This window comes from Enhydra lutris, unplaced genomic scaffold (assembly GCF_002288905.1).
Source record: "Enhydra lutris kenyoni isolate GAN:26980312 unplaced genomic scaffold, ASM228890v2 scaffoldscaffold11, whole genome shotgun sequence".
NCBI classification, from domain to species: Eukaryota; Metazoa; Chordata; class Mammalia; order Carnivora; family Mustelidae; genus Enhydra; species Enhydra lutris.
Window position 1 is genome coordinate 2922700 of NW_019154095.1, and position 14891 is coordinate 2937590.

Here is a 14891-nt window from a genome sequence, read left to right on the forward strand (position 1 = left end):
ATCTGATGAGCAGCTGCACTGCGTGGGGACGTCACAGCACAGAGTGGGGTGACCAGGGAGCCTGGCGTTGGTGCAGGTTTATGGAGCCACCCGAGACCAAGTTCCCATTTGGGTAGAGACCAGCCTCTGTCTGGGCCCCCATTCGCTGGTCATCTGAAGGCTTTAAAATGGCACGTCTCTGTTTTCCTGTAACTACGGAGATGCCCTGCTCGCCCTATCTGGTCGGGGACAGCATGTCTGAAAATGAACCTTTCTCTCCCCCTGCCCGTTCCGAAGGTCACATCACGATGCTCAACAGAAGTGAGCTGCACGACGGGGGAGGCCCGAGGATGGGCAGTGAGGCCTGGCGACCCGGCACACGGGCGCCCGCACACAGACGAGAGGTGGTCGGCACCTACTTGAGAACTGGATGGAGAAGCCCGACTTGCTGATGAAGAAGTCGCTGTCGAACTGCAGGGTGAGGGCACTGAACGTGCTGTGGATGTCCTCGGGGAGCAGGGAGCCGCTCCACTCCTTGAGCAGGATGTCGCTGTCCCGCGGGCCGTCCCACACCTTCAGGGTGTCGTGGGCCGTCTCCGTGTCGAACACGATGAAGTGCAGGCTGTGGAGAGAGCAGAGCCTGTGCTTACTGCTGGGACGGCTCCCCGCACCACCCGAGCCCCTGGCACAGACGGGACGCGCAGGGGCTCACTGGGCCGGTCCCTTCCCCCCAACAGGTGTCTCGGGCCGCCTGACCCTGAGAAGCCTCGGACACACGCGTCCCCGGGGGTTAAGTGAGAGTTAGCTGGGCAGGCGCAGGACACGGAGCCTGCCGGGCTCTGCGCTGAGCTACGTATCCAAGGACCAAAACAATTCCTTCCGAGACTGCCCGTTCTTTGTATGATTCAAAGCTTTCTCAGCCTCCCACATCAGAGGGGAGTTTGACTTAGCTTTGCTTTAAGCAAATCAAGGATTTTTACAGGCGTCCGTGTGGTTCCTGAGATGCCCCACTGGGTGGCAGCGTGCGTGCCAGGGACACACACCGGCGACGATGTTCCCGCACAAGGACATGGTCCTTGCGTCCTCACCATCCCACCTGCCACCGGGATTCTTTCTACCAAGTGCATTTTCAGAAAGATACAGTGTTTGCAATACCAACACAAAGACAGAAATGTGTCATAGGAACTCCTTTCTTGATAACATTTTAATACACTTTGACCAGATGTTGAGGTCCTTCCCAAAGCGAGGGGAACATCTCTGGGTCTGGAAAGCTCGCTCGTAGCGGCGGCCAAGGTCAGGGGTGACGGCAGCAGAGCTGCGGGGAGCTCAGCCACCAGCATTTCCCAGCTGCCTCACTTTCCAGTTTCTCCCTCACTGCTTTTTCCACAAAACCGTCCAGGAGATGACAAACATCACAACAAATGACAGAAGGAAAGTGGGACACGGACCCCAATAATTTGTTCTCTGCCTATTATATATTCAAAGAAAGTGTCTGTCTCAACTTGTAGAAAGTACATGCCACGTGGCACACTTTCAAGGTGTTTCATGTGAAATATTTTTAATACAGAGGAAAGTACGGAGGGTAGCAGACACTCTGAGCCCACTGCCCCCTGCGCTCACCTGTGGCCCGACATGCTTCAGATCTTTAAAAACAAAACCCTATAGACACAGCCCCACTGCCCTTCCTTCCACTAATTCATCTGTTCTTCCTCTCAGTCCACATTCTGAAACGTTCACAGGCCATGTTCCGTTTACGTTTCGGTGATTTTCACTGCCGTGGTGTGCATATATATCCCCAGGCAATAGAGGGTCCTCATTTGTACATTCAACACTGATTGCATAAGACATGTCATTTTGGCGTTGCATGTGCCCCTACAAGCGGCTTTTTGCCGTCAGCATTACATGAAAGCCCCCTCTCTCTCTATCCCAGAAAATGTAGGTTTTCTTAGTCCACTTCACAAGCATGCGAAAGTGCTTTATTTTTCTAGTCATCTACTGAAAAGGAGTTCGCTTCTGCATTTTATTTATTCTGTGTGTGTGTGTGTGCGTGTGTGTGTGTGTGTGTGTGTGTGTGTGCGCGTGTTTATTTTTGTGGAGGTGTAGTGGGCACACAGCATCACATGAGCTTTGGGCGTACAACACAGTGATCCTACACGTCTACACCTCCACCGTGCTCCTACGCGTCTACACTCTACACTGAGCTCACCACAACAGTAGTCCCATTTGCACATCTCAGTCTCAGCAATGTTGCTGCCAGAAGCAGCCCTGGGGACTCACCAGGGTCTTTCCAGGCTCAGAAACAATCTACAAGCTGTTCCGCCCAGGGACTGCAGGGAGTTAGTCTCACAGTAATGCACACATAGCCTTGTTCTGGTCCATCTTTATCAATATCTGACATTATCTCACTCTAGGGGCCGGGGACATAAGCGTCTGATGGTTGAGGAATGGTGGCCTGTGCAGATTCCATTTCCCTGATTTCTCATGAGGTAGAACCCATTTTTGTGTCTCTAAGGCATCCCTCTTTCAGCCTGGTTTAGCACTTCAACAAATATGTATTGATCACCAGCTGTGTACCCAGCACTCTTCCAGAAATTTCGGATACATCAGAGAATGAAACAGAGAACCTGCCATCAGGACACTGGCATGGTGATGGGAGGAGCCGGCGATAACCCGAAACCAGGACTCCGCACAGGAGGGAGGCAGACTGTGTGTTTGTGGGTGGCAAATGCATGTGGGGAGAGAAGAAGGCAAAGCAGAGTCAGGAGCACCGGCTGTGCTGTCCGGGGTGGGAGGGAAGCACTGAAGCATCCCATGGGGTGACGCGAGTCGACAGTGGAAATACTGAGTGGAGGTCCCGTTCCGGGCACATTCTGAAGGGAGGACCTGGAGTGGCTGAGGCACATACGGGAAACAGAGAGAGCAAGGCCACTGTAGGTTTCCTTCTTAAAAAGTACAAAGGCAGCGTTGCCATCAAGTGAGCTGAGAAAAAGTAAGGGGGGAAGGTTTTGTGGGATGGGGAAGACCAGAGGACGGGCTTTGCACATGTCGGGTTCAAGATGCGAAATGGGTACTGAGTAGTGACGGTCAGGAGAGAGTTGTTCATACGAACCGTGAGTTTTGAAAAGCGTCTGGATGGAAATAATAAATGTGTGTGTCCTCAGCACAGACTGGTTGTTAGAGCAGAAGACGAGGTGAGGTTGTCAGAGGACGTGGGTGAAGGAAAGGAGAGACCCAGGCTTTGAATTACCTGAACATACAGGTTTCCCACATTTGCCATGTGCTATCTCTTTTGTCATTCTTATTATTATATTATATTATATTATTTGTTGAAAGATTTCGTCACAAACGTTTATCATTTTAAGAAAAATCGCTACTGCTTACCATGGTAGGAGGGTTCTGTTTTAGTTTGCTCTGTAGTTGATCATGAAGAAGTATTAGATTCTAGGGACACTGGGGGCACTCAGTGGGTTAAGTCTCTGCCTTCGGCTCAGGTCATGATCCCAGGATCCTGGGATCAAGCCCCGCATTGGGCTCCCTGCTCGGTGGACAGCCTGCTTCTCTCCCTACCCCCCACCCCACTCATGTTCTCTCTATCGCAAATAAATAAAATCTTTAAAAAAGAAAAAGTATTAAATTCTGCTAAGTTATTTTTTCTACATCTATTTATAAGACCATATAGTTATTTTTTAAATAATAGAATAAATTACAGAATTAGCTCTTAATTTCTATTTCTTATGCTTTCTTGCCATTGGACACAAAGGTTCTTTTAGACTCATTAAATGAATCAAACTATTGCCTTATTTTTCTTTTGACCAGAAATTTTTCTAATATATTGATATATTATAATCTATTATTTTCTTATATTTTCTAAAAACTCATCTCTACCATGTGGGTATATTTTTATTTCCATTCCTAATGTTAATTATTTGGGCCTCCTCTATTTTATTTGTCTACTCAATGATACCTTTTCAAAAGCCAGTTTGTGGGTTCGTTAATTTCCTCTATTGCTTCTCTCCTTGATTTCTTGCGCATTACTTGTTTTTCCATTTCTACTTCTGTGAATTTACTCTGCTACTAGTTTATATGCACCATTAGCTAGAAACTTGTTGATTTTCAGGTTCCCGTATTTTTCTAATATGTGCATCCAGTGCTATAAATTAAGTATGAAATTATTAATCATGCATTTTTTTAGAGGAGCAGAATCTGCCAACCCCAATACACCACACTTGAGTATTGTGTGTTTTTTTTAATTGTGTTATGTTAGTCACCTTACAGTACAGAATATTGATTATTTTGAATTAAAGTTGCTTAAGAAACAGGTTATGCAAGAGGGACACTCTCACTCCCCCATCACCCTAAAAGCAGGAGATAAACGTCCGCTGTGAGACGTACCCTCCTTACCAGGAAGAGAGACATCCTTCCCAGCAGGGAGAGGGAACCGAGGACTGACTACGCTGTGCAGCCAAACCTGCGAATTCCTCACTAATACCTAACCCCAAGTCCCAACTCCTTTGTCTTGCCAATTCTTCGCGGATTATCTCCTTGTATAAAAGCTGTAAAAACTGCCTGGTCTAGCCAGTTCTTAGAGTCTCATGTTTCCAATGCGGTTTCTGTACATGTAAATCAAATTTGGTTTTCCTCCTGTTCATCAGCCTTACATCAGTGTCATTACTAGAACAGCCCAAGAAGCTACAACGGAAGACGGGGGGTGTTTTCCTCCCCTACATTACTTTTTTGCTGTAGATTTCTATTTCTATCCCATTTTGGTCAGGATATGGGGCATAAAAGAGAATAATTCTGTGTATTTACTTACAGTTGATTCCTAGTATGTGATCATGTTTATGTATGTTTCATACTTATGTGAATGGAATGTGCAGGTTCTAACTGGAGATTGAATATCTTCTAAAAATAAGTCCAATAATTGCACAGTTCAGATCTTCTTTAAGCTTACTAATTTGTTATCTGCTTGATCTATGGGTCATATAGAGTTCTAAGTAGTGTACTGTGCCGTTTCCAATGTCTCCATATTATCCATTTGTGTGTATATTAAATTGTGTTCTTAGCTGAGTGAAAGTTCCTAACTATCATATATTTCCGGTAAATACATACTCTAAACACATACTCTAGTGCTATTTTTTGTGTTAATAACTGCATAACAGGAAGCTTTAGTAAGGAATGACAGTTTGAGGACAGAATTCCAGATCAATAGTTATTTCCCTTTAGTTCTTCAAAGATCCCCTTTTAGTCTGTATTGCTAAGATGTCTTTTATCAGGCTAATTAATAGAGGCCTTTCTTTCTTTGCCTGTTTGTTAGATCACCTTGCCTTTGGTTTCTCTCAGTCTTACTAGAATGTGTCTAGGTGGTCACTGATTTCCACTCATACTACTCAGGACATATTAGACTTATTAACTGCAAAACTCACATTGCCTACCAATTCCAGAATTTAAGATGATGTAGGGAATAACTATGGCTGTAGAATTATGAGCTATTTACGTAACTGTCCACTGTAGAACTGACTATATACTTTTATACTGTGTGCTTGAAGTAATTTTTGATAAAAATTAAAAAAAAAACTAATGAAGAAAAGAAGAAAAGGAGGAAACTAAGTAATGTCTCTGTATATAAATCTGGCAATACACTTTGAACTACATGTGAAATTGTTTTCTAGAAAATACAGATTATCGAAATTGACTCCAAGAGCTCATTATATACAAACATACAGAAATATACGTCCTACATTTAACAAAATATTTTTAAATTGGTGCTAAATTGAAAATAAGATAAATGGTCAACAACAAAGGAATTAAAAGTCCAGTAAATATTGACATATTGATTTATCTATCTATCTACTACTTATCTATCTAGAGAGAAGTCTGCAAAATATAGCTAAGTGAAAAAAAGAAGTATGGAACACTATGATGTTTAATTGTCTTGTATAAATAATTTTATTTATTAATTTAAATAATTTTCCTATAGATTTTAGGAAATTTTATAACTTTAGATGGTAAAATTTATTATTTATTATTTTTTCTATTATGGAGGGGTTATTTTGTATAATTAAATTTTATTTACTGAGGGACAGTTAAGAGTTTTCTCACTGTGATTGGGAACAGAACAGTGAGGTCCACTATCACCACTTCTAATTAACATTATTCTGGAGATTGTAGCTGTTGCAATAAGACAAACAAAAGCATAAGACTTGGGAAAAAGAAAATAAACTCTTATTATTGTAGATAACATGCCTGTATGCATAGAGAAAACTTGAAAACCTACAAACGCTTAGAATTAATAAGAGAATTTATAAAAGATAAATATAAAAATATACTTTGTTTTCATATAGCAGCCACCAATGCAAAATGACATAAAAATACTATTTACATTAATATTAAAAAATCCTGTAGGTAGGAATAATTCCAACAAAAGATCTGCAAGACCTCCACGCAGAAAACTACAAAGCATTATCAAAACAAGTAGGGGTGCCTGGGTGGCTCAATGGGTTAAGCCACTCCCTGCAGCTCGGGTCATGATCTCAGGGTCCTGGGATTGAGCCCCGCATCGGGCTCTCTGCTCAGCGGGAAGCCTGCTTCTCCCTCTCTCTCTCTGTCTGCCTCTCTGCCTACTTGTGATCTTTCTCTGTCAAATACATAAATAATATCTTAAAAAAAGAAAAAAAAAACAAGTTATATAAGATCTAAATAAATATTCCAAGCACCATGTTAGGAATCAGAAAATTCAGCAGTGTAAATGATGTAAGTTTTTTTTAAATCGACCTATGGATATAATGTGATTCTAATCAAAGTCCTGCAAATTTATTTTGTAGACTGTAACAAACCTTTCTAAACTAAATATGGAAATGCAAAAGGACAAGATAGTTATAGCAATCTACATTACAAAGACCAAAGATGGAGGATTATAGCACTGGTTATCAAGACTTATTACAAATAATTAAGTAATTAAGATAGAAAAATACCTACAGATCTATATATCTATATAGATCTGGTTAATGATAAAAATTGCATTGTAACATGCAATGAAGAAAGATTGACTTTTTAACAAATGGCCAATTTAATTTCACCAATGACTACAGCAACGATAATAAAATACTTGAATATTTTTCATACATACACGAAAATCAATTCCAGTTGAAACAGAGACATAATGTGGAACGTAAAATAAATCTGCAGGAAAACCTCAGATAACATTTTTATAATTTTGGAGATGCAGAATTTCTTAATATGGACTCCCAAATACTAACAGCTCCAAAAAGCATCTGACATAACACAATTTAAAAATATGTAAAAAACCCACTAATTATAAAAGAAAAATGAATAAAAAAATAAAGTTGACTCATGGAAATTAAGAACCTGTGTTTATCAAAAGACATTATGATACCAAAAGACTGACCATAGAGTATAAAGGTAAGTGTTAAACAAACCTATAATTAGCAAATAATTGCATTCAGGATATATAAAAACTATACACACATCAGTAAGTAAAAGAGGCAATCTGATCCAGGAAAATAAAAAGGGCCAGAGACTTCAACTGGCAATTCATAAAAGAGGATATTCCAAAGGCCAATCAGAGACTGCAAATTAAGACTTGATCAGAAAAATGCAAATTAAAACTCCTACACACCCACCAGAATGACTAAAATGAAAAAGATAGTCAATGCCAAGGGTGGTTGGAAAGTGGAGAACCTGGAAACCTCACGTGTCTAGGATGGGAGCAGGTATGACCACTCTGGAAGGTCATTCAGTGGAATCTACCAAGGCTGAGCACAGAACTCACCATTACTTAGACATTCTAGTCCCAGGTATGATCCAAAAGAAAAACACGCGTGCGCTCACCAAACAGTACATGAAAGCATAGACAATATGACAACCCAAACCAGACAAAACAACCCACACGTCCATCAACACCAAGGATGAATAAATAAGTGATGGTGTATTCATGCGATGGCGTAATCAAGCTCTATCAGTGGGAGCGAAGTTTGCAGAAATGAAGATATGATACCAATCTCACTGCATAATTCCATTTTATACAACGTCCAAATTAGGCCAGACCATCTGAAGGCCACAGTGATCATCCTTGAGAATGAATGATTCACATGGAGCTCAAAGGGCACATGCTGTGTCTTGGTGAGTCTATTTCTTTATCTGGTTGCTGGTTACACAAGGTGCTATTGTGTGGACAAGCCATACACTGGTAGTTTGTGTCCTTCTAGGCATGTGTGTTAATGAGAAGCTTCCACAGACAACCAACCAACCAGGCACCTTGGTGCTGTGATATTTGCCAATTTGGAAAATGTCTGATGACTTCAACAATAAATACAATATAACAAAATTTAAATACAAATAAATTCACAGCCATTTAAAATAAAAGAAATACTAAATGTCAATATGCCAGACACTACACCACTAGGCAGGGAACATTTAAAAATCAAATAAAATATAGTATCATCCCAAAAGAACTCATACTTATTTCAGACACAGGTACATGAGAAAACCAAAAAGCCATACACATTGCAATGCACAGAATCACAAGCGTCCACAGTTACGAATAAAGCCTTCGGTCAGCATAGAGGGACGTGTGTCCAACTGTGTCTCAAGAGGTCTCTGAGGGGTCTTGTCAGGCAGAGAGAAGGAAGGAAGGAAATTCAAGTAAAGACAGAGAGACAGAAATGAGTAAACAAATAAATACCTAAATACGTCAAAACTGTCAAAAAATAAATTCTGCAAATAAATATAACAAATAAAATGTTGTACAGACTTTTTTTTTTTTTGCCTGACAAATTGACAAAGATTAAAAGACTTTGTTGGGTTTCGGTGAAAATGTGGAGACTTCCTCTTCATACACTGTTGGAGGTGATATCTACTCTTTTAATTTTTTTATTTGTCTTAAAAACAATTTTGTAACGGCCATCAAAACTTAGATGGGCACATACGCCCTATGGCGGATAACAGGGGAAACTCTGCAATAACCCAATATCCCAACAGGGTGTGGTGTAAGCAAATGCTGGCTGGCACATTCAGCCAACGCAACGCCATGCAGGGTCATGAGAGAACAAGTTGGAATCACTAGGAAGGACGAAAACTCTACCTACATTTATTATCCAAAAAAATGCTCAGAATACTATGTGACATGATACTATTTTTGTAAAAATAACTCAATAAATAGATAAATGAATAAATAGAATTTTATATATTCATGTTTGCATACTGACACTATAGAAATACAGATCAAATTTCCAACTGTAGTTATTTCACACCTAGGATGACAGCAAACTACTTTTCAGGCTTCTTATTTTTCTGTAACACTTTTCTAATATTTCCAAAATTAGGGAAAAACAGATACTTCGAATAGTATGTCAATGGACTTTAATTTATTCTGCATATAATAAGCAGACAAAATAATTTTAAAGTGGGCAGGTGAAATGATCAGTTTTGTATCATAGAAAGATTTGTAATAATATACGTAAAAATGTTTCCACCATTTGAGCCAGCAAAATCTTCTGTAGTTGTTGGTTCTACGGTATTAATTACAAATAAAAGCAAAGGTTTACTTGCAATACTATTTGGTGTATGATTATATATAATATTGAAAATTAGAAATAACATAAATAGCCAACAAGAGAGACAATATTTAACAACACACACTCACACTATAGAATATGCTTAGTTACATGTAAGATATGTGTTCATGTGTCAACAATTATGTATGTTATAGGGATAATGGAAGTCTTTTTTTTATTTACAATTTTCAGAATGTCTTTATATGTCTTCATTTTTCAGCCATAATAAACTAATATTGTTAATAAAGAAAATAAAACATGTTCCCTAGAAAGAGAACAGTGGACTAGAGAAAGCCTTTGCAAGATGGTCAGTTAACAGGCCCCATGCATTACAAGGGTCTGGACAAGGGGAGTAGAGGCAATTATGGGTCGGTAAGTGCTATCTGGGAGCTTCAGTCATGGAATTAAGGAGATGTGAGGGTCACATGAGTGTGGGTGGGAGAGAAGCTTGTGATATGAAGAGCTTTGTCTTCCATCCTTGGATACATGGTTATGACGTTAACACAGACTACAAGTCTGAAGGAAGGTTGCTGTAGGACAGAAATGCTGAGTTCAGAGAAGAAACTAGGTTATTTTTAGATGGGGTAAAAAGAGTGAAAGCTTTGTGGAGGAGTTGACATTTTAACGGGGTCCTACTAGATGGGAAGAATGTGGAGATGAGGCAACAAGGAATAACTGGGGAGAGTGGAGGTCAAGAAACAGAGCTGGTATAGCACAGCTGGGATTAGGGACTAACATACTTATGAGTAGTTAGAGATAAATTTGTAAAGTCACAGTAAGCCAAATCAAAGAGGGTATTACCGCTGTGGTTAAGGAGCTTATGTGTGCTGATCATCAAGGGGAGCATTTGAGAGATTGGGGAGAGTAATGGTTTTGGAAAGGTCAGCTGGGAGAAGATTAAAATAAGAAAGGTAATGAGCATGTTAAGTAAGGAACTGGAAGTGGCAGATAACAAGAAAGGAGGATAAACAAATGGAGAGAAGACAAGGCTTTGGCCCATATGCAGCTATTTTTTCTCAGTGCTTATTATGAAGACATTTAATGTAATTACCAGAAGAATGCTGTGAGACATCTACTGACATCTTGGATTTTCTATTTGGGGAAATATTGAGACCAAGGAAGGAGAAATAAGGAAGAGTAGAAGATCATATTGAAAATTAGAATCCCCAGCCAGCGGGAGGAAGGTGGATGTTAAGAGAAATAGGGAATATAGAAGCAGGAATCGTAACAGCGGGAATGACAGTAGTAAAGGCAGATGTTGAGGTGTCTAGAGTCTATTGGTGGGGAGCTCCTCATTTCTGAAGCAGTGGGAAAACCAATGTTTCCACTGCCAACTCCTCCAAAATTCCATCTGCGTTCAACTCGAATTTGAAGTGTGACCACTTTTCTTTTCTTTTCTTTTTTTTTTTCCCATTCCTTCTTCTTTTTTTGGCCAATGCCCTTATTCATGATCTATTGATGTGAAATGTCAGGTGGGTTTCTCACACGAGACGGGGTTGCAACACAACATGCTTTGCTGTCTGTGCATGACCTGAAGTGCAGAGGCTCAGTGCCCGACTACCCAGGGACTTTGACAGAAGACCTGGTCAGCCAGTGATCGTGATGTGCCTCTGTGATTTGTGTAGTGATATGGGAACAGAAGAGCAAAAAGAGAAGTCTGTCCTTTATGCAATTCTTCCAGTCAGTCCAAACATTTCTACTGGAATTTCAATTGTGTTGTTAAAGTTAATTAAATAATCAATTAATTATTTAATTAATCATTAAATGGTGTTAATTAAATAATCACACCTGAAATTGGGTGTGTCAGGATCCTGCAAAGGGAGGAGTGCCTGCAGCTCTCCTGCCTCTAACTTTCTGTCTCCTGAGTGGCTGGGGAGGTGCACTAACACAATGGCTGTCCCCATGGCCCCACACTAAGGACTGGAAGCCAGCCCAAGACATGGGAGTCTTGGCAGTGTGACCAGTCTCTTTCCTTTTGCTGGATGAAATTCTCTTGGCTGGTAATTTCCTCACATTATCTCCAAAAGTTAGGTATAACTTGTGGTGTTCTAAATAAGAAAGGAGAAATTTCAGACATTTTGTTTCTAGCCTCATATGCTTAACTGCTATCATCAAAAGCTTCCAACTTGGGTTTCTAGCCTGTTTGCTAAGCAAGGCTTAACACTGAGATTGGACATAAATGTCTAATAAATAGAGGCTATTGGCTTGCCATTTTCCTCTGGACTCTATTTCTCATGGGGAGCTTAAAGTCTGGTCAAAAATAAATTAAAATATCCCTAGATTTCAAAGCTAGATCTCACTGTACTCTTTCCACAGCCCAACACAACCAGGAAACAACTCTAAGTCACACCAGGGTAAGATGAGGACCACCGTCCCTCATTTCACTTTCTGTAAAAGTCTGCACAGGGACAGTTGTGACAATCTTGGTAAAATTTTGATGTACCTCTGATGTTTCTAATAGTGCATGAGCTTTTCTAAAAGAATTCCCCTCAACTATACCTCCAAATGCAATTTCCTGTGAATGATAAGGAACAGAAAGACTTTCAAAGTGAGTTTTCCAGACAATTACACTTGCAGAAAACCAATTAAAACCAAGAAACAGTGTACACGTGATTATGTAAAATGTGGCCTCCGCTGTTGCTTGCTGAGGACATTTATAGCGCTGTTACCTTTATTATATAAATTATAGCTGTGCTCCGCAATGAAATACAGGAAGTCTCTTAGAGAAATGTTTACATATAACACTAAATGTGGCTAAATTTACTACAATGTCTTGTGATTAGACTTTTAATTAAATTTGGCTCAGGTAACTGCTTTATCGAATATATGTTAAAATTACAAACCTCTCCCAGACCCAAGTGCCCTATAACAACAACTATTTAGGGTTCTTCTATTACCTTGAACAAAAAGTTATAGCAATATGCAATCAGAAATTGCTCTGGGCTTCAGTGGAATCAGAATAGGCCCAGTAAGAATTGGCCCCGAGGTGTGTAGAAACCATCCCTTTTATAATTTCTGGGGTCCTGCTGCTTATTCGTTCTTTGAGAGTGAAAAACACTTACATTGAAGAAATCATAGTCTGAATGCATAATAATGAATTCCATTTATATTAAGAATTTTTTAATACTTAAATTAATCCCTGGGCTCATGTTTCTATAACTGATGTTTTCTTCATTATCAAGTAAATGGTGTAGTTAATATTGGCTATGTTACCAGTGGAAAAACTAAGACTTCGTAACGAGCCAACCAATATCAAAGCTAAGACCAGACCCTATTTTTCTGAGTATTATTAGTACTATGTTAAGCCTACGATTGTACCTCATGTACTTCTAAGTTTTTTTTTTAAGTACCACACTAACAATAATACATATTTTATTAATGAAGAGCAATTACCAGAAACATTTCAAGACAAAGTTGAGTAAATTAACTACAAATACTGATGCTTCCTTCTTCATTCCCTATTTAGGAAGGGCTTTATGGCTTAAATCAGAAAGATCTGTTTACAAACTTGGCAAGACTAATTATCATATGAGAAAGAGAGGGAAAAGACCTAAGACATTCCCAGAACAGACTGAGTATCCAAGGTCTTTTTCTTCCCCCTAGAATACTAATGGTTGGACTTCAAACCCAGTTCGTGATGTAAAAGGTGTACATTTTTTATTACTTCAAGTCATTCTTTATTACATTCTTTTCTCTTTTCTTATTAAAATGTTAATGAAGTATTAGATTCACCTGCAAAGAATGAACTCTTTACTTGGGTTGCATTTAGGAGAATAATGCTCACTTTATTTCTCAGGAAACGAGACACAACAGAACTTGTAAAAAGATACAGAAATTTGAAATCCTCCAAAAAGAAAATATATTCTGTTTATGTAAAGTTAATTTGTCAATCCAAAGAATTCCTGGAATTTTTTAAAATAAAAACTAGTGTAGCAGGTTTTATAATACTCAGGTCAAGCATTCAGGAATTCAAGGTTAAAAACTAATCTTTAGTTTTATTTAGTTCAATGGAAAAATAACTGCATTGATTTCCATAAAGAATACAGAATTTTAAATTGTTACTCAAACATACCTTATTTTTGTCCCAATAGATCAATAATTACCTAATTAATCATTTATCTTAATTAAGACTACAAATTTATTTATCTATTTTTAAAAAGGAATTTATTTATTTATTTACTTTAGTGAGAGAGAGAGAGAGTGCAAGGGCTCAGGCTGGGGGAGAGGGGGATAAGCAGACTCCATGCTGAGCACAGGCGCCAAGACCTTAGCTAAAATCAACACTTAGATGCTCAAAAGACTGAGCTACCCAGGCACCCCAAGGATACAAATTTATTTTTAAATTAGTTATTATAAAATAAGACGTTGTATTATATACATGACTTGGGTTGCTTCTCTTATTCCTCTTAACTAATAAGAATCATTTTTCTTCAGGTATGTAAGTGGGAATAGCCCATGCCATGTTAGCTTAGACTGCGAGATGTTCATGTCATGACATGAAAGACAGCAGGTGAATGTCAGAGGACCAATGTCACATGAAGGGGACAGAGTGTCCTGGGACACAATACGCATCTCCCCTTGGCTTTCTTTCCATTTCACTGAACTAAGTTACAAAGTCGCAGTGTGGTGGGTCTATGTCTGTTTTACATACATTGCTAAGGTTGCTAGCGTGACTTTTGTGAATAAGGACAAAAATTCAGTAGTTTGTCAATATGTCTATCCATTCATTTGCCCCAGAAAGAGATTGCTGGGTTTGACCTCCCACTAGCTTCCACTTCATGTATTTGAGGACAAATTGACCATTTTGTCTCTCACGGGCATAATGACACGTGGAGAGAAAGTATCAGGGACCTGGGGATCAGCACTGTTGGGGTTGAGACAGAATTTTTAAACAATAAATTTTGTACAGATATTTCAGAGCAACTACAACAAAAGGGAAAAATTAATGAAGATAGAAAAACGATTTGACAAGGCACCGCAAAGGACTGCATGCCCTCTTCTAGTTCATCAAGAACTATAATCAAGAAACAACTTAATTTGAAATCACTCTTTGATTTATGTGCTGTGGTTTTTGACACAGCCTTCTGACTAGAACATGGAAAATTACTTAAAAAGATTACTTTTTGCTGGTTTATTTATTGGTATAAAAAATTTACTGGAGTAACTGAGAACCATCCATTGAAATACAACACTTTCTTTAGAAATGTTTGCACAATTTCCTGTGCTTTTTAAATGATTTTCCTTTACACGTGCAACTTTAGATTGAAATGCTTTCTTGGTCTACCTCAAACTTCCTTTGGTGTATTACAAATGGCCATCTATCCTCCATCCCTGTATGCA

At 39.3% G+C, this 14891-nt stretch overlaps 1 protein-coding gene across 1 annotated transcript in view; it reads right to left on the minus strand.

Annotated features, from left to right (window-relative positions):
- The window catches only part of LOC111144434 (CUB and Sushi multiple domains 1), a 1720260-nt gene that overhangs the window by 294244 nt on the left and 1411125 nt on the right, over positions 1–14891 (minus strand). Inside the window, exon 25 of the mRNA XM_022498737.1 lies at positions 399–601. Coding sequence (XP_022354445.1) covers positions 399–601 — 203 coding nt within the window. The remainder of the gene's footprint in view (positions 1–398; positions 602–14891) is intronic.